A 25,051-nucleotide genomic window follows, 5' to 3' on the forward strand; every position below is an offset into this window, starting at 1 on the left:
TTAGGTTATCCCACGCTGCCTGTGAGGCTGCCCCTTGGAACTGTGAGATTAACTGAGCTAAGGCAATTCTCCTCCCCAGCACGGAACGGTCCCTTAAGTGGCATTCCATTACAAATATAAGATTAATCCACACGTTGTTGCTTTTCTCAAATATTAAATTAAATCATTCTCCAGGTTACAGATCAAAACTTGAAAACCACCAACATTGTAAATCAAGAAACATCTTTTCTAAATGATGGGGACTCCAACTCCATTATCCAGCACCTAACCGCTGTATATCTCTTACCCTTAGGAACACACCTCTGTTACGTAAATTTCAAATCTTTCTTTTCTTCCTTAAAGCAATTTGAATATAACTGGACCAATTTAAAGGATTCATGACAGCAAATTATTTTGCAGTCAGCAAGGCAATAGGCCCTGACACTTTTTTTTTTTTTAATTGGAGTTTTGCTCTTGTTGTGCCAGGCGCAATGGCGTGATCTTGGCTCACTGCAACCTCTGCCTCCTGGGTTCAAGCAACTCTCCTGCCTCAGCCTACCAAGTAGCTGGGATTACAGGTGCGTGCCACCATGCCCAGCTAATTTTTTGTATTTTTAGTAGAAACGGGGTTTCACCATGTTAGCCAGGCTGGTCTCGAACTCCTGACCTCAGGTGATCTGCCCGCCTCAGACTCCCAAAGTGCTGGGATTACAGGCCTGAGCCTCCACGCCCAGCCCCGGACACCTTTTTTCTCTCTTCTCTACAGCTTCCATTTTTAAAAGTAATTTCATCCCTATAAACTAAAGAATCTCGGTTTAATTCCTATACCTGCTGGGCTGTCTTAGTAGTGATATTAATAATTCTCATTTCTATTAAAATTTCACATGTTTATTAAAATGCATTAATAAATAAAACTACAGTAAAACAACTTAAAGCCATTGGATGTATAATTCCAAAGGAAGAAGCCGAACTTTAAAAGCTTGCATTGCCTGGAATGGCCACAGTGAGGCAGTAGAAGGTGAGAGACAAGCGGCCTTGCACAGTCAGAGGGCACATATTTGAAAACAGCGTTGGCTGACCTGGTTTGCAGGAATCCCATGGTCCCTGTAATACCCTGGCTTGCTTAATGCCTCCAGCCTTCCATTTCTTTATCTGAAATTCTGGAATCCTGTAAACGTCAGATGAAATATGGTATTGAAGCAGCTAAAAAAAAAAAGTAGATTTAGAATCCTGAGTTCAAATTCTGATCCTGCCATTTTATTCAAAAAGTCAAAAGACTTTTTGACTTGACTAATGCCTACTGTATACAAATTACTGTACTAAGTACTGGGAATCAGATAATAATAATAGCCAGTAGTCATGAGGCATCAACATTGTGCCGCACACTTTTATTTCATTCAGTGTTCCCAGTGAAGCTTACTCTTATTATCCTCATTTTACAGCTGAGGGGACTGAAGCTGAGGCTTAAGCAACTTTCCAAGGTGAATGTCCGGGATTCCAACCCAACATTCCGACTCCACAGCTGGGACTGAAGAACCGCTTTGCTGTACTCTCTTCTGCCCCATCTCACCAAGGTGAATAATATGACCCTGACCTTGAAGAGCTCAGTTTAATAGGAGAGCAAGGGCCATGAAGAAGGAAGTTATGGAGGAATGCCATACGTGCTACAATCAAAGTAAGAACAGTGTGTCTTAGTATCATGCAAGTTGGGAGCAATTAATTCTGTACGTCTCTGGACATCTGGGAAGGCTTCACTGAGGAGGTGATGTTTTTGCTGGATTTTGAAAGTTGGCATTCTCCTCCTCATGCCTCAACCCCCAATTTTTTCTAAAAAAGAGGAGAAAGAGGTGTTCTAAGCAGACAGAACAGCATGTGTAGCCACACACACACAAAGAAAAAAAAAAAGAGAGAAGGAAAAAGCCTGAGCATGAAGGCCGTCCAGGCAGAAGATACGTCTGGAGAGGGACTTGGGTCAGGTCAGAGACCCCCTTGTGTGTCAGGATTAAAGCTGGACTTTATCTTAGAGTCAAAAGTGAACCACTGAAGGGTTTTAACGTAGCCACAAAGTGCTCAGATCTGTGCTTTACAGCTGAAGACTGGCACAGTGTGGAAAATGAACCAGCGCAGGGAGAGGCTGGGGTAAGGAGACGCGGTGGGAAATTGCGGTATCCCAGATTGGAGAGGATGAGAGAGTCCTCTAAGGAAGCCTCGGTGAGCCTGTGGAGAAGCTGGACCCATTGGGTCTGAGGGATTTCGATGTACTCAATACATGCATGTTAAAGGCATAAAGATGGAAGGAAAGTAGTAAGAAAGGGTGAGTGTTAGTACCTCCCTGTCTTCCTAGGTCCTCTGCTCTTTCTTCCCTTGTCTGTCATATTCCTCCACCCATCTTTCACAGACTAGACTCCCCCATGGCATAACTGAGTTCAGATCCCCACTCTGCCACTCACTGGCCAGCTGCCCCAAGCATGTCCCTCCCTCTCAGAGCTTGTTTCCTTCTCTGGATGATAAAGTGTTCAGACCCACTCCACAGAGCTATTGTAAGAACTAATGGAGGTCAGGGCCTGCCACAGTGTTGGTCCCCTTCTTCCTTCCCAGGCCCTTAATTTCAGGATCCTCCCTGGTGTCACCCACAGAATGACTCCATAGATCTGTGCTTAAGACGTGATTCTATAGGGCTTTCTACCCCATGTTCCTGAAGTCTGATCACTTTACTCAGACTATCAGTAGGGAAGAAATAAAGGTCCATGTAAGGTCCAGATCTGTGTATAAACAGATCATTCAACAGAGGAGAAACCATTTTTTTAAGTAGTGGTAATCAGAAAAAAAGGAGAGGGATTCAGTAGGATGAAAAAGGAGAACAGGCAGACAATTGGCAGAGAAAGAACAGACTTTGATCCTTGCCCACCTACCCCCAGGGTCTCACTGTGTCCCCCAGGCTGGAATGCAGTAGAGTGGTCTCAGTTCATGGCAGCTTTGACCTTCCCCACACAAGCCATCCTCCCACCTCAGTCTACCAAGTAGCTGGGACTACAGGCATGTGCCACCACACCCTGCTAATGTTTGACTTTTTGTAGAGACTGGGTTTTGCCATGTTGCCCAGGCTGGTGTTGAGCTCCTGGGCTTAAGTGAGCCACCCTCCTCAGCCTCCCTCTCTCAGTGCTCTCAGGCATGAGCCACCGCGCCTGTCTCCCTATCCCCAAATTCTTTCAAGCACAGCTCAACCCTTATTCCCTCGGCCCACGGAATGGAGCAGCCTCATGTACAGAGTGGCTTCATATACCTCATCTCAGATACTTCTATGAAATTATAAAAGGAATAATAATTTCTTGAATATAAATTACAAAAGATTTGTAATTGAATGTAATTACAAATTACTTTTAAAAGTAAAAATCCTACAAAAGTCACCACCTAACTGATGATGTCCTGCTACTTGACCAAGCGGCACTGACCCCTGCACTGTTACAGGTAGAACTGGGAATGGCTCATGCTGAGTCCCAGCCAGGTGGGCAAAAGACATGAGCTCTGAAATGACAGTGGGTTGAGCCCAGTCCAATCCACACAACAGCCCAGCACAAGTGGGGCCGCCATGAGCTTCAAAAGTCACTGACCACAGTGGCCCTCGCTAGAGCCCATCCCCTTCTCTTGACTCTATTAGGTACCAGGTGAACATCGAGCTCTCCCTGTACTTCTGCCTGTGTCGCGGAAGCTCACTCGCCTGTCCTGTGGAATTCCCAAAAGCCAGCTCCTCCCCAGAGCTCTCCACAACACTTCCCCTTTTCCCCTGACCCGCACAGCATTTGGAGACAGGATGTCATATTTGACTTTTGTTTTTATTTTATAAGAATGTAACATGCTGAAACAGGAAAATGGGGATTGCAAACATCATTCGTATCTAGGAAACCAGCTCCATTTGCCACAATAAATAAATATTTAAACAGTGAGGAGTTCCTGACAGGCTCCAAGAGGTTCCCAGCACATTCAGAGGTAGAGTCTGGTGGAGAGAGGGAGACAGTCAGGCTGAAACCCCTGCTGAGATTCTCCAGTAGAGGCAAACTGAGATTACAATAATAAATAACAAGAGCACCAACAATAACAAAAACAATGTTATGACAATCACACAAAACCAATGATACAATACACTTAAATAATCTCCCAGAGGCGCTCATGGTGCACAGAGAACAATGTTGATGATCCTGGGCCACAAGGGGGCTGCCTCCAGCCCGGGCTCTGCTGCAGGAGTTCCCATTAGGAAATGTTTGTTCGGTGACGCCCTGAGGTGACAAGCAGGTTCTGATTATCCCCAGTCCTGCCCTTCCAAGCAGCCTCTCCCCCCAGCTTCTGCACTCTAAGGGCGCCATGGTCCTGGGCCACCTCTGCCCACTCCAGTGGTTCATCTCATGTCCGCAGGAAAGAAACACGAGGCTCCCCTTCTATCTCGGGGCATCTCTTTCTGCCTGTTCTCATACCACAAAAAAACACTGGCTGGATTTCAGCAGGACTCTCAGGGACTGCCAAGAGATTTGTTTCCTAGGATCCTTTTCTGCCTTGTTCCACACTGCGGGACATGAGAGCTGGAAAAGCCACTCCCCGAGGCCTCCACACTTTCTTCTCCTGGGCCCTGCCTCCAAGAGACAGCACAGAACTCAGAGAGTGCACATCCAGGAAAAGGCCCCTGGGGGGGCCTGCTCACAGGTGGACCCTGTTGCAACACAGGGTCAGGGGCCACCTGCAGGGGGTCACCCAGAACACTGAGGGTGGTTCAAGTGAGCCTCCTTTCAGGGCTCTCCACTGACTTGGAAAGGGCTCACAGGCCAGTGTTTGAGGTATAAATAGCTCGCATGGGGCAAGAGTCACATCAGCTTGCTGGCCTTGACATGACTGCAAGGCTGGACAGACACACAGGAGTGTTACAAGGTACAAGCTAAGGGACTCCGGGCCAGCCCAGAGGCCAGTGAGGAGGGCCAAAGGGGAAGACTCCACACGCAGGGTCCTTTCTGTGCCCAGAACGTCTGGGAATTAGGAAAACAGGATGCGACCAGAGTCAACTGAGCAACAGGCAAAACAGCTGATCTGGGTGTCTTTCCTCCTCTCATTTTCACAGTTCCCTTTATCCACGTTTCCTAAACCACGCTAGAACACTTCCTTCTCCGGTGAGAACGAGAGCCAGTGCTAACCCCGTGCCACCTTTTTTCCCCCACAGAGAGCCCCACCAACCCTTATCATTAGCCCTTATTCACAGGTCCTGGAAGTGGGTGGCCCCTCTCCAGCATGAGTCCCACAGTATCTGAAGGAGAGATTGCTGCTTCCCAAACAGGCTGCTGGAGCGCTTTTTTTTTTTTTTTTTTTTTTTTTTTTTTTTGTCCTCTTGCACTTGCTTTGCAGAACCTGCCTCCCACACAGGGGCAGCCACCTTGGGGATGGGTGACTCAACCTCTCTTCCCAGCTGGCTTCCTCACTGCCGTGGAGACTCAGGTGTGTGAGGGCTCGGCCAGGCTGCAGCTGGACGGAGTGGCAGAGGCGGCTGAGGCTTGGGCAGCCAGGTCCCGGTAAGCGGGTGACTTCAGGAAGCGTGGGTAGGAGTCCTTCTCCATCAGGGTACGTGTCTTCCCTTGAGCTGTGTCAAAGCATGTGGCTGTGACAGTTTGCAGGTTCATCCTAGTCAGCTCGCGGGTCTCATGGTCAATGTTGACCTGCGGGAAGGAGGACACGCACAGGGTGAGTTGGAGAAAAGGGTGGGCATGGCTGAGGGAGGGCCAACGGCAGGCTGGGCATTGGAAAGAGCACCAGATGCTGCATCAGGAAGTGGGGGCTCCTGAATTGATCACTAACTAGCTTTTCAGCTCTGGCCTTGTACCCACATCTGATCCACTGTCTGTCCTCCAATCTCTCAGAATTAACATGAGGATCGATCAATAATTTATACAAACGCAATCCGCTTTCACCCTTTCTTCTACAGCAACCCTGCTTCCAGTTACTGTCGGCTCTCCTGGGATTTGCACCAAGGCCTCCTACCTGGTCTCTCTGCTACCTTACCCCCCACCACCATGGTCTGTTCTCTACCCGGCAGCTACAGTGAGCCTTTAAAAGCCCAACTCAGTTTGGTAGCACCTCTGTTGTCTCCTCATGTCTTTCAGAGGAAGAGCCAAAGGGGTTGCTGGGCCCCCGAGCCCACACCTGGCCATCCGCCTCGTGTCTGACCTCATCTCCTGCTCTTGCCCTGCTCTAAGCACGTCCACTTGCTCGTCTGTGACTGTGACAGGCAGGCTCTGGCCATGGCATTTGCTGCTTCCTGTGTTGGAATGTTCTTCCCTCCCTGAATTCTTTCATATCTCTGTTCACATGTCACCATATCAAAGAGCCGCTCCTCACTTCCCTTTACAGAATGGAAAACCTTACCTCCTGCCAGGCCCTACCTCTGGTACTCCCTCTCTCTCATTTCCTGCTGTAGTTTTATGAGTGCATAGCTCATCACCTGGCATATATTTGTCTAGTTGGTTATTGGCATCTTTCCCCATTCAAATTATAAGTTTCATTAGGGAAGGGACTTTGTTTGGTTCACTGTGACATACACAGTGACTGTAACAGTGTCTTGAATATAATTGGGGCTCAATACACCTTTACAGAATTATGGGGAATCAATCAGCGGTCAGAAAACAAAAATAAGGTACAAAAGTAAGGCATTACTCTTATCTCTCCACCAGGTGGCGCTGTATTCTTTAGCAACTGCAGCTGCCATGCATAGTGGCCGGGAGGGAAGGTAGACAAAAAAATCACAGACTACAGACCTGCAGGCCTCAGGCAGGTCAGCCTGGGGACTGAGCCAGGTTATATAAGGTCCCTGTGCTGACCTTGTCTCCCCAGTTGGTAAGTGTTTTGAGCCTCTAAAAAGGGATGGATTTATAAAGATGGGTATGGATAGAAGCCGAAAAACCTGCCAATCCATCCTGCCCCATCATGAGTCATAGGGTTAAGCACCCAGGAGTGGCACTGAGCCCGGCTTTTCTAGTGTCTGGTCACAGAAGCCCATTCACCCCTGTGCCAAGTAAGGCCCTTCTACTTCTACACCTAGCCTTTCCTCCCCACTAGCCCTCACTCTCAGAGGGGAAGGAGCAGGCAGGGTCGTGAGGATTCACTGGGCATATGGGGGCTCTAACCTCTTTAGGGGCCTCGCTGCAGATGAACTCCTCAAAGATCCGGTGTGCCCTGGAGGCCCGCTTGGTAGCTGATTGGATCTTCTTGAACTCCTCACAGGCCAGCCAGAACTCCAGGTTCTCCTCACTGAACTCCGTCTTGAGGAAAGCGTGGAAAGCAGCCACTCCATCTGGGGTTACAGGAAAGAGGCGGAAACAGGTCAGCCAGAGGGACAGCAGGGAATACAAGAAGAAAGGAAAGCAATTGCACGTAATGGCTCTATTTTTAGAACATAATTTTCTTGAACAAGGACCTGCCTTTGTGTGTTGAATAGAGGCTGGCACACTAGGGGATCATTATTATTATTATTACTACTACTATTATTCTGCCCAGGCTCTCAGCAGTCCTGGAGCTGGTTCCAAAGCACATGAGTATACACGTGCCACCCAGAGACAGACACAAAAGGCTCCTACTCACTTTTACTGCTCAGCAGCAGGTCGAACGACTCTCTCCACCCCAGCACATCTTCTGAGAAGTTTCTACTAAAAGACAAAAAGAAAAAAAAAGAGTAAGAAAAAAAAATCAACAAACCAAAGCATAGTACAAATTCTAGCCAGAACTCTGATGGAAAATTGCGTAAAATTCACAGAAAGGCTTGCCTTGGTGATTGTTGAAGCTGACACCTCAAACTCCTAGTTGGACTTAGGGTAAGCAGTAATGTTTTCTAGAGGACAATTCGGCAACCAGAAATCAAAGCCAGGGACTCCTTTAGTCTTCAGTTAATATCTCTAAGCCTGTCTCTTCTCTGTCCAAAAATTATTTCAATTCCCCTGACTCTCAAAGATTTGTTTTGTACACCTTCCCAAGGACATAAGGGCCTCATAAATAGAGATTACATCTACACATAACTCCAGAGTTTGGTACAGTTGATAGCCAATATGAAAGGGTTTCTAGGCAAGGTGCATGCTAGAGTCATTAATAAAAACCTCAAGTGGCCTTGGACTCTGTCCTAGCCCTGGATGCATGTGCAATGAAACCCCAGGTGGGAGAGTCTGGTTAACTAGGCATTCATGCCCTGTGTGCCCTCATCCGTGGATAGACTTGGAGCCCTGGAGCCACCTACCCACTCACCCATGAGCCAAGTAGTCATAACAGACCAGCAACAAGTCTCACTAAAATCTCTAGGGAGGCGTTGCCAAGATCCACTTAGTGTGTCCTGGCTTCTCCTTATATTTCCCTCCTTCCCGCTCCCTTCCCTCTCGGAGCCCTGAGCTGGTCAGCAACACTTACTTCTCTTTGCCGTGTTTACTGCCCCACTCGAACTTGCCACTACTCCCAGTATCACAGCCCAGCTCTGATTTGTGAAGAAAGATCCCCAGACGTGTCTTGAACTCTTTGGCTCTGAAAAACAAATCAGGAACATGAAAGGATTCTCATTTGCTCAGCCAGTGTGGAGAGGTTTATGTGTCCCAGAAGAGCTCTGGGTGGTGCCACCCAAAGTTTAGCCTCAAGAGTTCCTGGAAACTCTTGGCTGTTCCCAGGACCCAAATTGTGCTTATCAGTATCATCAACCCCAAAGCAACAAAAGCAATGTTTGAGCTATGCCGTGGTAGACCTTACACTTTCTGGGTAATACACACGCTCATATATGGGCTTTTCCCTAAAGTCACACTGATCTCTCTTCGTGCCTGTTGATTCAGAAAAGAACTCAGCATTCTTTTCAGGAGTATTTCTGAACTGTGGGAAACTGATTCCTGCCTTCATCTTTACGTTTTCCTTCCCAGCCAGTAACGACTGGAAGCTGTTGAGTTGCTCTCTGGAATATGGACACACCCTCAACAGTGGGATCCCCCTGCCCCACCACACCCCACAAAAAAAAAAAAAAAAAAAAAAAAATCTCCCTGCCTTCCAGGGGCAGAGGAGGCAATGCCCCTAGCTCTGGTCTGAGGAATGAAAAACAAGTGCTTAAGCAATAGGCAGGCTCAGTTCTGCCTGGAAATGTCAACGTGGCCTTCCTGCAGCCAGGTCTTCAGCAGGTCACCTGAGCACGACTGCAGTTTGTCAGAGGATGGGGATGGCAGCAAGCAGCGGGCCCTTGCTTCCCTTCCCCTTGCTTTCTCCCTGCTCCTGGAATCTAAGCACGTGGCATCAGGTTCGCCTCTACCTCTCTACTTAAGCCTCCAGCGCCCCATCCCCGCGCCCACCCAGGTCCCCAGGCCTGCCGCTCCACTCCCTAAGAGTTGGTGGGACTTCCCGCAAGCAGTTGGACAAGCTCCCCTTACCTCTCCAGGCAGGTGGTGGGGAAGGCGGCCAGGGTACGGCACATGGCTGCGGGCGCGGGGCAGCACGTAGCCGGCAGGATGGTGGCAGGCTCCAGGAGGCTCCGCGAGCGCTAGGAAGCAAAGCGCGGTAGCAGGTGCTAATCAACTGGGGTTGGCTTTAGCAGCCTGCAAGCACCCAGACTTCGCGGCCGCTGCTTTAATCCCCTCGGAGGAACGGGGCTGGGCACTGCTGACCAATCGGAGGGCGGGGCTGGACACTGAGAAGGCGGAGGCGGGGCCCACAGCCAGACTGGGCCGGGCGCAACTTTCGCCGCAGCTGGAGCACGCGGAGCTGCACCCTCCCTCCGGAGGACGCCGCGTGTGGAAGGAGAAGCGGCAAGAGAATTGGCACGGGGATGAGACGTGCACACCCAGTTTCCTAGGGAAAAATACCTGCTGACCTCTAGTAACAACAGAAAACTCACGCAGCGGTGTCGTGTTGCAAGAGATTCCACGGGGCTGGTGGGTCTGAGAGGCACACAGGGCTTTGATCGCAGGTAAGTCTGAGCCTGCTGGGTCCTGAAGGACAGGCGCACAGGGTGCAAACCTGGCAAAACAGTTTCTTTTTTTTTTTTTTTTTTTTTTTTTTGAGACGGAGTCTCGCTCTGTCGCCCAGGCTGGAGTGCAGTGGCCGGATCTCAGCTCACTGTAAGCTCCGCCTCCCGGGTTCACGCCATTCTCCTGCCTCAGTCTCCCGAGTAGCTGGGACTACAGGCGCCCGCCACCTCGCCCGGCTAGTTTTTTATATTTTTTAGTAGAGATGGGGTTTCACCGTGTTAGCCAGGATGGTCTCGATCTCCTGACCTCGTGATCCGCCCGTCTCGGCCTCCCAAAGTGCTGGGATTACAGGCTTGAGCCACCGCGCCCGGCCAACAGTTTCTAATTATACTGATAAGTACCCTTTACGAGGCTCCTACCCCGATGGACATGGGGCTAAGTAAGATCTTCTTCTTCATCATCATCTCCATTTTATAGTTGAAGAAACCGAGAATCAGAAAGCTAAATAAACTTGCTCAAGATCACAGTTGGAGATGACAGACAAATGGGATAGGGATGAGTATTTTATTGAACACCTACTATGTGCCAGTCACATAACTAAGACTCATATTAAATAACTTGCTCAAAGATGTGCAGCTAGTAGGTGTTGGCTCCAAAATTCAAATGTGAATTTACCATTCTTTTTCCATTGCACCCTCCCCGCTCCCCCCTCTCCCCCGCTCCCCCCTCTCCCCCGCTCCCCCCTCTCCCCTGCCCCACACACACCCGCAAAGGTTAGTAATCCAGTCACAGCTATACCTGTGGACGATCCTGGGTTTAGGTAGTTGCTACCTTAGTGTCTATCTCTGAGATAAAGGTAATAAATACCCTGCCTCTCTCCTCACCTTCCCACAAAGGTATTGGGAGTGCTATTAAGAGGCTGCATGTGAGGTTAAGAGTACAGGGTCTAGAGTTAGATTTTCAGGTTTCAAGTCATGGCTCTGCCAGGTGACCTGCTGAAGACCCAGCTGCAGGAAGGCCCCGTTAACTGTTAACTGGCTCTGCCAGTTACTGATGGGAGACTAGGCAAACTGCTTAACCTTTCTATGCCCCCATTTCCTTGTCTCTACGAAGAGAACAACTTATTTCATAAGGTGGTTGTGAGAACTAAAGAAATTAATTCTTAGTTTGAGTTCCTAGGAACCAGACTCAGGTCGACACTTGCATGCAGGAGGTTTACTGGGGAGAGTTATCAGAATTAAGAGGGAGTAAAGGAAGCAGGTCTGGGCAGAGGGAGGAGTTGAAGGCCATGCCATTTCAACAGAGACCCCAGCTGGTTCCAGGGAATGCCCTGAAGCTCAGCTGGCCCTTTGGAACTGTCCACTGAAGCAAGAGGACAAGGCCCTGGTAACCCCATAAAGACCATTCATTGCATACAGCTGCCCAAGAAGACCGCCTAATCTTAAGGCAGTGCCCTTTGTCGATCTATTCCTGGAGAGAGACTAACACCCTGGGAAATGATGGCCACAGTCCCCAAGACGTGATCTGGGTGGCACAGCACAGCATCCGCAAATAAGGTGCTTATATGACAGTGCTCAACATGTAGTCAGCACTCAATAAAATGTTATAATAGCTTTCAGTTTTACTTAATAGGGATACTGGGATTGCTAGCAATAAGGAAAAATAGTGAGTTTTTGGTGCCTCTTGGAATACAGTATAGGTTTTTATTTCATAAGAAGCATCTAAGAGTTGCTATTCCCCAGCAAGGCCTGCTCTATGTTCCTGGAAGTCAATGGTCAGAAAAGAGAAACAAGGGAAGAAGAGGTTCCCCACCTAAGAGGGCTTGGTGAGAAGGTTGAGAAAAGGCAGTAAGGGAAGGAAAGGGAAAAAAACACAAAGAGGGAAGGGGAGACTGTGAGGTCGTGGTTGAGCTCTCTGGAGTAACAGAGGCCAAAATCAGAACACACTGCAGGGTCATTTGTCAATGCAGAGTTGCTGCTGAACCAGGGCCTGTAGAAGCTGACCCAGTTAGTCAAAACATAAGCACTCTGCAGAGGTTTTTTGTTTCTGTTTTTTTCAGAGAGGTGATCTTGCTATGTTGTTCAGGCTGGTCTTGAACCCCTGGTTCCTGGGCTCAAGGGATCCTCCTGCCTCAGCCTCCCAAATAGCTGGGACTACAGGTACATACCACCTAACAGAGTTGTTACCCTTCCCAAACCTCTTGGTTGATTGGTGGAGAACAGAGGCAGGCACAGCAGCAGCTCCTTCCTGTGTGGCAAACACACCTGGTAGCAATAACTGAAGCATACCCTGAGAATGGCACTGTATGGCAACATATATGAATGTGTGCTCCAAGCTCGGGAATCCAGAGTAGCCAACCTGGAGATTCATTCCTTGTCTACAAGGAACACCTGAGCCCCCAACCTGGCCCATGGAACACAAGCCATACAGGGAATGGAAGTCCTGAGTTTGGGTTGAATGAAGCTTGCCAGGTGGAAGCTGTTAAGGAAGGGTGCTAAATGGAAATGCTATACAAACTGCATGCCTTTTGCAAACAGTTGCGGTTCTCCTGCTCAGCCTGCTGCTTCTGGGCTATGAAGTTCTCCTGTCCAATCTGCTGATACTGGACTCTCTCCTCTGCATGTCAGCCCCCAGTAAAACCTAATGTCTTGTTTGCTGGCTCTGGGTCTCTTCTTTGGCCTCTTGAACCTGGTGCCATCCCCACGAGAGTCAATAGAGGTTTGGCACAACACTCCTGTTGCAGCACTATCTCAGATGCCAACATCCCACCTTCACCCCATCTTGCCAACCTAGGCTCTCGTTCTTCCTATCTCACATGTGCAGGGCTGGAATGGTTTGGGGCAGGAATTGGTAATGAGCAAGGATTGGGAGCAGAGCTACGGGGTACAGACAATGGAAGGATGACTTTTTGAACATCTGTGTTTCTCTGGTGCCTTCATCCATCCCAGCCCCATCAGCAGGGCATTCTGCTGGAGGAGTTGGTCAGCCAGGTGAAGGTTGTTTGACCTGGTGCAGCTGAGGCCCCAAGGCATGCTTTTACCACACAGCTGGGATGTGGGTGTTGTCTGTGAGACATCTTTTCTCCATTTGACAAATACGAATTGATGGGTGGATCAAACCCAGGTTCACCCTCAGTAGCGCTGTATTTGAATCAGCCTGTACATGGTCATGTGACAACAATAAAATAATTACTTGGAAATCTCAAACCTTTCCATCCTTTCTGCATCCCTGCAAGTAGCCAGAAGTTTTAATTTCCATTTTGCCTATACACAACAAAACTAAGAATACCTGAGGCACTCTTAGTTAAGTGTACTGGAACTGGAAATAGCTGGAAATTGGACCGTCTCCCAATTCCTGAGCTAGTACTTTCTCCTGCTCTGATAAAGAAAGCAAAATAAATGGTGCCAGGAGCGGTGGCTCATGCCTGTAATCCCAGCACTCTGGGAGGCTGAGGCAGGCAAATCACCTGAGTTCAGGAGTTCGAGACCAGCCTGGCCAACATGGCGAAACCCAGTCTCTATTAAAAATACAAAAACATACCGAGGCATGGTGCGGGTGCCTGTAATCCCAGCTACTTGGGAGGCTGAGGCAAAAGAATCACTTGAACCCGGGAGGTAGAGGTTGCAGTGAGCCGAGATTGCTCCATTGCAAAAGAAACAAAAGAATTGATGCACAGTGCACAGACCAGCAAATCTGAGAGCACAGAGCTCCCTACTCTAGAGGAACGACCCTCTCCAAGTTCAACCTGCCTCTTTGTTGCCATGGTTACCTCTTCAGTTTCCAGGCAGAAACTTTTTGAAGTTCACAATTTATCCCAAATTCTCTTCCCAGCAGGTCGGTTCATATCTGCAGTTTCGGTAATGCAGGATGACTCGACAGTTGCTGTAAATCCAGCAAGTTGAGCTCGCTTATGAATTGCACTGGCTTTGACAAAACCTGACCTCATTTTTGCCCAGCACTCCCAGAGCAGCTGTGATCTCTTTAATGGATGGCAGCATGGGGGCATGGCTCTGCACCCTGGGTCATCCGGGGTCAGCAGTCTGGGCAAAGCTGTGGTCAAGATTAAATGTCCCACAGCATCCCAGCCATATTGCCTTTCATCTCCTTCAGCTCCCAGCCCCCAGCACTACCCTTTCCATGGAGGCAGAAGTCTAGGTGGGGATCTTTGTCTACTGAAAATGGTAAGGGAAAATGAGAACACTTCCTCCATTTTTCTGATCCAGCTCAGATGATCCCCACAGTGGTCTAGGTCCTCCAAATTCCATCACCAATCTACATATTTCTTGTGTAGAAAGCAATCACATACATATTTCTTATGAATTTACTATATTCCCAAGTTGGTGGGAAAACAATAGCTTTTAAGACTCTTCCCTGAATTCAAGGACCTTATGATCTAGCTAAGGAAACAGAACTGCATGGTGCGGAGCAGGGAAAATGAAAGGAAATTATTGTTTGTCACAGAAACAGATGTCAAGGGAAGAGGCTGATCAGAGAGGATTGACAGCATTGAAAAAGAAGTGATGGAGCCATGGTAGCCAGTGAGAAGCAGGAGAGGTAGAAGGAGGCATCAAAGTGAAAGAAACAGGAAAAGCTACTATCATTTGCAGGTACAGCAAAGGTGCAGAAAGACAGGAATTTATTAAATGCTGCAGAAGCACTTAGGGTTGTGGGACACAATTGGATGCCACTTTTAGATTTAAGAGCATATCCTGAGGCAGCTGAATGAGGAGGCAGTGATCACCTCCAGCAGAAGTGAAATAGGCAATCACTGGGGACATTTCCCTGCTGGTTCATAACAAAAACTTTGGGCACCCTTTCCTTCTTGATAGGAGAAGTTGACCAAGTTCAGCCTGGTTGTAGGAAATGACTTTTACTATGATTAATGATTACTGTTTAGGGTATTGGGTGCAGCTTGCTTTGCTGCTATATTAGTCCTCTCTGGTTTCTTCTTTTCCCTCCCTTCCCACTTCCCCCAAACCTAGACTTGGAGGATGATGTCTAGACTCCTCTGTAAAGCATCTAAGGCTCTAACCACTTGGTCTCACATCCTTTATACACCCTGAATTCCAGCCAAACTCAGCAATTGGCACGTTACCCTGGGCACCATGCTGCCTTATACCCACAAACCCTTGAGCATAAAATTCTCTTGGCCTGAAGGTCCTTCCCCTTCCTGTACTACTCATTTTAAAAAAATATTTTTTCAATAAACTGATTTTACTTATATATTGAGATATAATTTACACATAATAAAATGCACAAATCTTAAGAGTACAATTGAATGAGTTTTGACAAATGTATACACCCATGTAACCAATATGTAATCAAGCTATGGCTTCCACCACTCCTCATGCCTGCTCCAGCAAATTTCTCCCCCAAACAGAGGTGACCACTAGTCTAAGTCCCAGAACCATACATTGGTGTTGACTCTTCTTGACTTTTCTACCTATTTTTGAGACCTAGCTCAACTGCCTTCTATTCTCTCATACCATCCCTAATTCCCCCTGCATCCCCCCATCTGCAAGCAGAGTTGACCAGGCCTCCTTTGAGCCAACCCTGTTGCCCTGTGCTCATAGAATCGATGGACACAGGGCTGTCTGTTTCCTCTGTGTGCTCCAGGAGGGCAGGGATTATTGCCTTGGTCATCTTTTTTTATCTTCAGCCCCTATCACCATGCTCAGTTCTGCATATGTTCCATAAATGTTGGCTGGGTAGATGGCTTCTGTTTCAACACAAATAATAAAAGCTAACATTTATCCAACACTTACTATGTGCCAGGCTCTGTTCTGTGTGCTTTGACTTGAAGTATCTCTTTCAATGCTCACAATTACACTCATAAGATGAGTAATATATTTTCCCCATTTTACATTTGAGTAAACTCTGTTTACATTGAGTAAACAGAGATTGGTTAAATAACTTGCCTATGGCCACAAAGCTAGTAAGTGGTCGAGCTGGGTTTTGATTTCAGATAGTCCAACTCCAGGACCTGGGTTCCTAAGCAAACACTACATCGGCATGCCATGTGGTGTTTTCTAGAACTCAGAATTGGCTTGCTATGAGAAGAATGAAGCACATCCTTGGGGAATCATGGCACAATGTTCCAGGTCATCCTTCTGTCTTCTGCAGTTTTGTTTCCTTGTATCCTCTTTCTTGCTCACTCCATTCCTCTCTCCCCATTCACATTTTTCCACTTCCTGTCTTTGCCCGTAGCTGTGATGTCATCACAGGCTCTGGATTTTTCTGCTGCTTCATTTCCCAGTCCCTTGTGTATGCAGTTCCCGAGTATGGCTGCGGAGAGTCCCTTTCTCTGCTCAAGTCCCTCAGTTAGCATGTGGGTTTTTATATCTCTTTTTCAAGAAAACTCAGAATTCAGCTCTGTGTTCCCCTGCCACACTTTCCAGCCCATGCTGTCCCATCTTCCTTTGCTCATGGAAAAGCCTGGTTCCCACCTGGGCGGGAGCCCAGGGGCAGCTCCCAAAGTCTTTGGGATGTGTCAGAACCCAAGACCTTTGTTCCTCCCCATCCTCCTGGGAACCTGAGAGTTGGGGGATGGTGCCTGGCCCTCTGAGGTTTATGCTTTCTTGGTTCTCACATGCTAGCTTGGCCCTTTCCAGGCCCATATCTTAGTGTTTTGTGGTCTGACACCCGTGAGCTTATCTGCCTGACTGTAAGATCCACTTCACCCCACCCCATAACCCGACAGTCTACCTCCCTCCAGGCTCCTGACCTCTCCCTGCCTGCCAGCACCAAGCTTCCTCCACCTCTCCCTGTGCTCGCCAGCCCATGCTGTCTCCAGTCTCCCCTGCAAACCCCTGCCCATCCCTGCCATTACCTTGCTGCATTCCCTAAAGTACCAAATAAGTCGGCAGTAATAAATGGGCCCATCTCACCTTAACACTTCCATTTCCGAAGTAAGAGAGATACCTCAGAAGCCTGAGTTTCTAAATGTCTTTCTCTTTCCCACCATACCTCCTCCTAGCCTTCTTCACCTTTGTCACAAAAGTCATTTTTCTGAGAGCATCTCATTTCCATTCACTAAGACTTAGAAACAAGGCTTATTAGAATCTGCATTTCACTCATTCAATAATTTTCCAAGGCCCTGAGAAGCCAGTCAAAATGAAAGATTGGCGGGGGAGGTGGAAATGTGAGGCCTGGGATTTGCAAATGACTGAAAGGCAATGTCTATATTTCCTGTCCCCTAGTCCTTTGCAAACTGAGGATGGAGCACTTTTTTATTTTAGAACTGGAAAGTCAGACAGGTACTATACCCCAGATGGTGCCTCTATCTCTAGAGGGAAATAAGCACCAGAAGAAATCTAACAGGTGCCACCCCTAATCTGGGAGTAGAGGAGGGATTCTGACCATCACTTCCCACACCATATTCTCTAACCAAGGCAACAGCCAGTGCTGATGTGTAACATCATGGGCAAGAGGAAAGCATTCTGCTCTTTGGCCTAACTGTTGTGTCAAGGGAAGAACAGGGATATAGAATAGGTAGGGAGGGAACATTGTTTTACTCTCAAATATTGTGTGTGTGTGCGTGTGTGTGTGTGCGTGTGTGTGTTTAGGGGCAGGGAACTGAAAGACCTTCACAGAGGAGAACCTCTATGAGTGACCACCCACCCTCATTTCTTGGAAAACTCAACAATCAGACTACCTCTGTTTCCAAAGGCATTCAGTGTTCTCTCCTCCATTCCAAAGCCGCCTTTGAGATGTGGGTCCTTACTTGGACAGGTCTAAAATGGCCTCAGGGAGGTCTGGAGCCCCAAATCTTGGTGCCTAGTGCAGTGTCTGACACAATAGAGGAACTCATTAAATAAAGAGTGAATGAATCCCACTCCAAACATGGTGAATATCCTCGGAGATTAACTATCAACTCTGCCTCCCCCAGATCCTCCAGATTGCAGGCTTTCTCAGCTAAACTTCAGCCAGTCAACTTTCTGGAAATGGGTCCCAGGAGGGCTGAATTATGCAGTGAAACTTACTACTCTGCAGCCCTCTTATGCTTCCCTCCCCCTGTGGCTTGCAGTCTTCCAGTGCAGAGCAAACTGGAGCAAAATCAGGGAAGGGTCAAGCAGACATCAGTGGCTCCAGAGCCCAGCGTGAGTTGGAAGCAAGACACCAAACACACATGGCACCTGTGCTGACTCTTCCTACCCCTCTGGCGGCCTTTAGTGTGAAAAGCCCCCAGCTTACCTTGCCTCCTTCCTCTTCCTCTCCTAGGTATTCCAGGGCAGCATGTACTAGGGAGAACCCAGCTGTATCAGACAGTAGGACGATTTCAGCCAGCTTGGGAGGTTGATGTCTGGTCTTCCTCTAGGCCCTGTCTTAGAAAAAAGGAAACTACCATTTTAGGGCCCTCCATGATCCAACACTGGGCTCCGGGCCTTACAGACGCCACCTGTACAGATGGGGAAACAGACATTGGTGGGTAAGGAATCTCCCCACACTGGTGGGTAAGGAATCTCCCCATGGGAGTGCCAGGCTGGCAACCCAGTTCTATTCACAAGGTCCATCCCCAGGGCTATTCAATGCCTCGTCCCCATGTTCCCTAGCCTCTGAGCATTTCTCCCTCTGGACCTTGGCTGCTACTTCAGGCCTTTTCTCCTCCTTGTTCTAGTCAGAGATTTCTAAGTGCTTAGCCAGGCCACAGATGAGACATAAGGACCCCAGGAACAGCAAGCCCCAACATGTGAATACCACACACACGTGCAGAGGTGTCAGGTCAGAGGCATGGGAGGGGCTTTGTCATCTCCTGGGAGTTAAGGACCTACTTTCTGTGGGGTCCCTCCTCCTCCTTTAAGTCACCTTCCACGAGTCCCCACGTCAACAGGGAGAGTAGGGGGTGGGGTGGGGCAGTCTGGTGCAGGGGCACAGAAGAAAAGCCATCTTACAGGAAAGCAGGGGAGGCTCCACAAAAGCACCAACACTCGCTGTAATGCGGCAACAAGTTGGAAGGGATCGTGCCTCTCACAATGTGCTCACAACACCTGAGCAGAGGGAGAAACGTGGTGTGATGTGTGAGCAGCTGGGAGGCTGGGCTGGCAGAGTGGGGGCGGGGGAGGAGGGTCGGAGAAAGCCATGGGAACAGGTGGTCCTTTCACAAGCTCCCAGGCCCTCAGCCCCTGACACAGCAGCTGTCCTAGAAACAGGCCCAGGTGGACAGAGCAAAAAACACAGCAGGGGGTGCATGATGTTTTTGCAGAGAAAGAAATGAGCTCTCCCTAATAGGCCCCACACATTTGAGCAGGGCGGCACACGCGGTGAGCTGTGTGACTGAGACTGGGTGAGCCACGCCTCCTCTGCCAGCCATCTAGCTGTAGTGCTGCTCCAAGTGTGACCACAAGGGAACTTTCTGGATCCAAGTCCCCAGGCGTCCCAAACACCCTGGCTGCAGTAAACACAATGACAGTCACTAACAATCGGTGTGCACACTTCTCTGTGCTCTACATTTACGGCTCTTATAGTCCTCATCTCATTTCATCCTCACAGTAACCTCTGAAGAAGGTCCTCTGACCATTGTTTTACAGATGGGGAAACTGAACATAGGTTAATGAGGAAGGGACAGAAGGATGGCGCCATGATTTGGTACTGGGTCATCTGACTGCAGTGTCCATGCAGTTAGCTACGCATTCTGCAGACTTCCTCCATCCCCAGCTCCCATGTAGCAGGACAAGCCGCAGACAAAACCCCTCAGACACCGAGATAGTGAAGGGAGTGGCTTTAATCAGCTGGGAGCATTGGCAGGCTAGCGTCTTAAAATCCGAGCTCGTCAGGTGCTTAACTTCTGTCCCTTTTAAGGGCTCACAACTCTAAGGGGGTCCACGTGAGAGGGTCGTGATCGATTAAGCAAGCCAGGGGGATGGACCTTGTGAATAGAACTGGGTTTCCAGCCTGGCACTCCCATTTACTAGGTGTGTCAATGTGGGGAGATTACTTACCCACCAATGTCTGTTTCCCCATCTGTACAGGTGGTGTCTGTAAGGCCCGGAGCCCAGTGTTGGATTATGGAGGGCCCTAAAATGGTAGTTTCCTTTTTTCTAAGACAGGGCCTAGAGGAAGACCAGACATCAACCTCCCAAGCTGGCTGAAATCGTCCTACTATCTGACACTGCTGGGTTCTCCCTAGTACATGCTGCTCTGGAATATCATGTAGCGGCTCCTCCTGCTACATGGGAGCTGGGGATGGAGGAAGTCTGCAGAATGCATAGCTAACTGCATGGACACTGCAGTCAGATGACCCGGTACCAAATCATGGCGCCATCCTTCTGTCCCTTCCTCATTAACCTATGTTCAGTTTCCCCATCTGTAAAACAATGGTCAGAGGACCTTCTTCAGAGGTTACTGTGAGGATGAAATGAGATGAGAACTATAAGAGCCATAAATGTAGAGCACAGAGGAAGTGTGCACACCGATTGTTAGTGACTGTCATTGTGTTTACTGCAGGGGGTACGTGACAGGGGCTGCGAGCACCAGTGGTCAGAGGTGAAACAGAACAGAATGGGAGGTTTCACAATGTCCTTCCATACAATGTCTGGAATCTATAGATAACATAACCAGTTAGGTCAGGGGTGGATCTTTAACTACCAGGCTTAGATCAGGCAGGCCCAGGCCTGGTTTCGGATCTGGTTCCTTGGTTTCGGGTCTGGTTCCTAGGCGCCGGGCTACCTGCCTTTGTTTTGCTTTCCTTTCCTTTTTTGAGTATAAAACAATACGAGAGGGTCTGTCTGTCTTCTCTCATTTCTCCCGTTTGAGTTTCTGATAAGTCTTTCCAAAGGAGACAATCAGAATATGCATCTATCTTTGTTATCTCTGTGAGCAGAGGGATGACCGAATAGAATGGGAGGCCCTGAGTGGTTCCCAGCTTGAAGGGGCCCAAGATATCTTCCTTTCACACTTTCCGTCTGGGTTTGGGGCAGGACCCTCTCTAGAACAACGTAGATCAGATCTTTTCTTTATGGTCAGTTTTTACACAGAAAGATGAAGAGAAAATTAGAGTCATAATTTTAGGTTTCATGGCTGACTTTGGGAAAAGGGGTTCTGGTTTCTATGGCTGCCTTGGAGAAGGGGGATTCTAGTTCCTAGTTCCTATGGCTTGCCTTGTGGGAAAATGAGACTGAGACAGGAGGGCAAGAAAAGATCAGAGAAAAACTTTTGCTTCTGAAGCAGTATCTATATCTATCCATCTATCTACCTATCTATACTGGTTGAATCGAAGTGGTAGTCACTGTAACAATCTTTCATGCCTGAAAATCTGTACAACAAAAAGTTGGGGGAAAAGCTTTAAAGGCTGCCCCGTGACAATGTGGATTACCTCTTTCTCTGTTTCCCTAATACTGTGCATTTATCAACAACTTTATCACATTTCATTGTAATTATGTGCTAAGAAACTTTCTCCCATAAACTGTGTAAAAAAAGTACAGTAGCTGCCAGTAGCTGCACACAGTAGGCACTCAATAACTGTTTGCATGCCTGAATGTCCTCTCTTATGAGGCTGTACTTGAGAATTAATAAGCCACCGGAGTGGGAAGACACCAGAGTTACCATACACTACCCCTTTGATGCTTCATTCTCCATAACACAGAAGCTTGTGAGAACAGGAAAGGCGCCGTGGCTGGGAGGAAAGACAATAAATGGCTATGGACTGAATGACAGCTCAGTTTAAAACCCAGGAGATCCAGCCTCTGTGACTGGTCATCTGATTAACTGGCTGTGTGACCATGTCCAATCACTAACCTCTCTGTGCCCCTGTTTTCTCATTTGCAAACAGGGAGTAATAATGTCTCTTGACCAATAAGTGGAGAAAAGTGTTTTGAGGCCTGGCGCGGTGGCTCACGCCTGTAACCCTAGCACTTTGGGAAGACGAAGTGGGCGGACTGCCTGAGTTCCGGAGTTCAAGACCAGCCTGGGCAACATGGTGAAACCCCGTCTCTACTAAAATCCAAAAAAAATGGCTGGGCGTGGTGGCGTGCGCCTGTAATCCCAGCTACTCTGGAGGCTGAGGCAGGAGAATCGCTTGAACCAGGGAGGCGGAGGTCGCAGTGAGTCGAGATCGCGCCACTGCACTCCAGCCTCGCGCCACTACCTCCGGAGCGAGACTCCGTCTCCAAAAAAAAAGAAAAAAAAAAAAAAAGGAAAGTATTTAAAAAGTGCTTAAGTGCTCTGAAAAGTCTGAGATGTTATGCAAATAGTGCGGCATTATCCTTATTTTTATTATTAAAATGAGCGAGACTTTGCCCTGACCGGCGAAGAATGACTCACTCAGTTTTGGGGGAGGGGGCGGAGGAGTGGGAGGAGAGGGGCCACGCTTGTTTTCTCCGAGGGATGGGAATTTCCACCCAGCTGGAAGTAATAAGCGCCCGAAGCTTGGGCCTCACTGTCTCCACCCCCGCTTTCCCTTTCCTCTGACCAAGTGACAACTGCTCGGAAACAGACAGGACAGGGAATCTTAAAATAGAGCAGCAAATATTCGCGGCTCGCCGCCCCAGGCTGGGTGGCGCCATCAGCAGCTTGCGTAGGACACACAAGTCGGTTTACGCGCCGCAGCCCTCGGCCCCGGAAGAGCTGCGGCCGCGGAGCAGTGAACGCCTGCCTACCAGGGAAAAGCAGTCACCGGGAATGCGGCGTTTTGGTCGGCTGCCCATCGCCAGCCCTGTCCGCGCGAGATGCTCTGCTCCGAAGCTCCCGTGAGCTCCGCGGCCTGCGACTCCGGAAAGCGCAGCTCTTCCAGGAAGCAGCGGCGGCCCCACGGGCCCTCTCAGGCTGCAGAGAAAGGGCAGGAGGCCGCGGGGCTCTCCAGGACTCAGTGGTTTCGGAGAAGCTCGACTTCCCAGGCTCGGAGGGCCAGTTTGGGATTGTTACAGAACAAAACGTGGGCTGCATAAAGTGCTCCGAAGTGAAGCATCACCTTGAAGACTGGGCCCTTGGCTTTGTGACCCAGCAGACCCGAAATTCCAATCTGGCAAACTTTCAGCCTGACCCTAGGGAAAGGATCGCTCCCGGACTGTGGGGGTGGAGGTGATGGGACAAAGATCTTAAAATCCTGAAAAACAACCGTTATTGTCAACTGAATTTCTGCTAAGTGCATTCATTCATAAACGCTACGTGCCTGGCGCTCTTCACGTGTATTAACTGGTTTAATTCCCACAACTCTAAGTAGGGGCTGTTAATCTCACAAAGGCAGAACCACCATTCAAAGCCAGGCAGTCTGGCTCCAGCCTCTGTGGGCTTAACCCCTACCCGCCGCCAAGCAGCTCCTAGGAGCCTGGCAGGGAAAGGCATGGTGAGAACAGCAGACGAGGTCCCTCAAGTAGCTTGCATTCTGGAAGTGAAGAAAGATCGTGAACAAGTTTCAAATTGATAAAATAATTGTCAGTGGAGATTCATGCTATAAAGGAAGTGAGTAAAAGAAAGAACTACTTTCAGTAAGATGGTTTGGGATGAAGTTTCTGTTCATAAGGGCAGAAATGGACTCTCTGACTTAAAGAGAAAAAAACTATGTTAAGAGTTTGGGGTAACCCACGGAATTATCAGGATGTCTCAGAATACAGACAAGAACAAAGGGAGGTTCGGCAGCCAAAAGTCCCTCCGCTAAACCACTTTGATGAGGACAAAACAGGTGCTACTGCTGAAAGCTAGACACCACATCCTACTCCACAACCAACGCTGGAACTCCCCAGACACCCCGCTGGCTCTGCCGCCCCTAAGCCGGATGCGGCAGCCACCGCTGACCCTACAGCGTATTCTCCACCACCCCATTTCTTTGCATTGCATCACCACCTCCTGAGTGTGCCTAACCGGCACCCCGCTGCTTCTGATGCAAAATTCCAAGCTGTACTGGGCAAACGCGCAGCCTCTGGCACCATTCCCAGTGCTGCTGAGCATGCAGACCTGAGCACAGTGGAGGGGGAGGGCTTGGTGGGAGGGGGTCTTACAATTCATCCACTCTGTTGAAGTCCCCTCAAACACACACGACCCAGTTTGGCCGGTGCAGCCTTTTCTCTCCCCTCCCGATAGCATTTCAGCCTCTCTTCCAATAAAAAATAGTAGCTACTAATTTTGAGTGCCTGTTTATATGCAAATGTACCACAGAAGTAAGCCTTCATTTCTGAGGCTACCCCTTGCAAGGTAGTTAATTACCCTCCCCATTTTCAAATGCAGAATCTAAAGGCTTGGAGAGGTTAGGAATCTTGTTCAGGTTCTCTGGAGTAAGAAGAGGTGGAGCCCAAATTTGAACTCAGGTTTGTAATGCTCTGGGGACCACACACTCCCTCCTAAGGAGAAAGGCAAAAAAAAATTATCAGCATAGAAGGAATCCCTGCTCCAAAATCCCAGTTATGACACGTGGGGAGAGGGGACACTCCATCTGAATTCATGACCACAGACTCTACAGCCCCTAACCCTGCCCACCACCTACAAACCTTCCTGACACCCTGACCACTGCAGCCCTCCCAGCCTCCCAGGTAGATGAGCTCTGTGAGGCAACTTGCTTTCTCCTGTGTCAAGGTAGACTCCTCCACCCCGCTGACCTGTAGCCCTCATAGCTTCCATAAAGGTCCTCTGAGGTTCTATGGGTTTACACTGCTACAGGTAGGGCTCACTTTACGCAAACGCATATGTGAGTTGAATGTTTGTGAACTGATTCTATACTGATAGGATTACATCATCATTTCAAAAACCATTGTTAATCTCCACCTGCTCTTCAGCTCTCATTGACAACCAGGCACTTTAGCTTAAAGTTTTATTGCCCCCACTTCCTTACTTTTCTTGGCAAGCAGCAATATATAAATCAATATTTAAATATACCAAGGAAGCTCATCATTAATGGATTCCCAGGGGAATCATCTTATAAAGTGAAAAAATTACTGCTTGATAAAAAAGATCATCCCCTAAGACATTTGTATTGTGAATTTGATTTTTTTTCTTGGCTTTTACTAATCAGGTTGCATGCATATACTTAGTGGTGTAGTAATATATCAGTCCTTTAAAATGGGTAATCTGGTCAAAAAGAATGAGGAAAAAGAGGACAGACAGAGGCAGTAAAAAACAAATACGGATTTCTGGGCCTTTCTATTACTGGTTAAATGTGGGCTACCCCAGCCAACCTTTCAGGACTAGGTTTT

At 48.6% G+C, this 25,051-nt stretch overlaps 1 protein-coding gene and 1 long non-coding RNA gene across 2 annotated transcripts; one reads left to right on the top strand and one right to left on the bottom strand.

The window, feature by feature from the left end:
• Positions 1-3,793: 3,793 nt before the first annotated feature.
• On the bottom strand, positions 3,794-9,507 carry RGS16 (regulator of G protein signaling 16). The gene is made up of 5 exons (XM_001114540.5): positions 9,396-9,507; positions 8,404-8,514; positions 7,591-7,655; positions 7,137-7,303; positions 3,794-5,672 (listed from the first exon to the last, which is right to left on the bottom strand). The coding sequence occupies exons 1-5, from the start codon at positions 9,437-9,439 to the stop codon at positions 5,451-5,453; spliced, it is 609 nt and encodes a 202-aa protein (XP_001114540.1). The 5' UTR covers positions 9,440-9,507; the 3' UTR covers positions 3,794-5,450.
• A 135-nt stretch (positions 9,508-9,642) lies between these two features.
• On the top strand, positions 9,643-23,985 carry LOC144340694 (uncharacterized). Its single transcript, XR_013416942.1, has 3 exons — positions 9,643-9,931; positions 11,992-12,091; positions 21,700-23,985. It is a non-coding gene; the product is annotated as an uncharacterized LOC144340694 (long non-coding RNA).
• Positions 23,986-25,051: the final 1,066 nt, after the last annotated feature.

Source organism: Macaca mulatta, chromosome 1, assembly GCF_049350105.2.
Source record: "Macaca mulatta isolate MMU2019108-1 chromosome 1, T2T-MMU8v2.0, whole genome shotgun sequence".
NCBI classification, from domain to species: domain Eukaryota; kingdom Metazoa; phylum Chordata; class Mammalia; order Primates; family Cercopithecidae; genus Macaca; species Macaca mulatta.

What these genes read in the sequence shown, in the direction of transcription:
- RGS16 (XM_001114540.5), bottom strand. Translation starts at nt 9,439, where the DNA reads ATGTGCCGTACCCTGGCCGCCTTCCCCACCACCTGCCTGGAGAG. An exon ending in CCCACCACCTGCCTGGAGAG is followed by an intron (nt 8,515 to 9,395) that starts GTAAGGGGAGCT and finishes TTTGTTTTTCAG; the next exon opens with AGCCAAAGAGTTCAAGACAC. An exon ending in GCAGCGAGGCCCCTAAAGAG is followed by an intron (nt 5,673 to 7,136) that starts GTTAGAGCCCCC and finishes TCCTTCCCGCAG; the next exon opens with GTCAACATTGACCATGAGAC.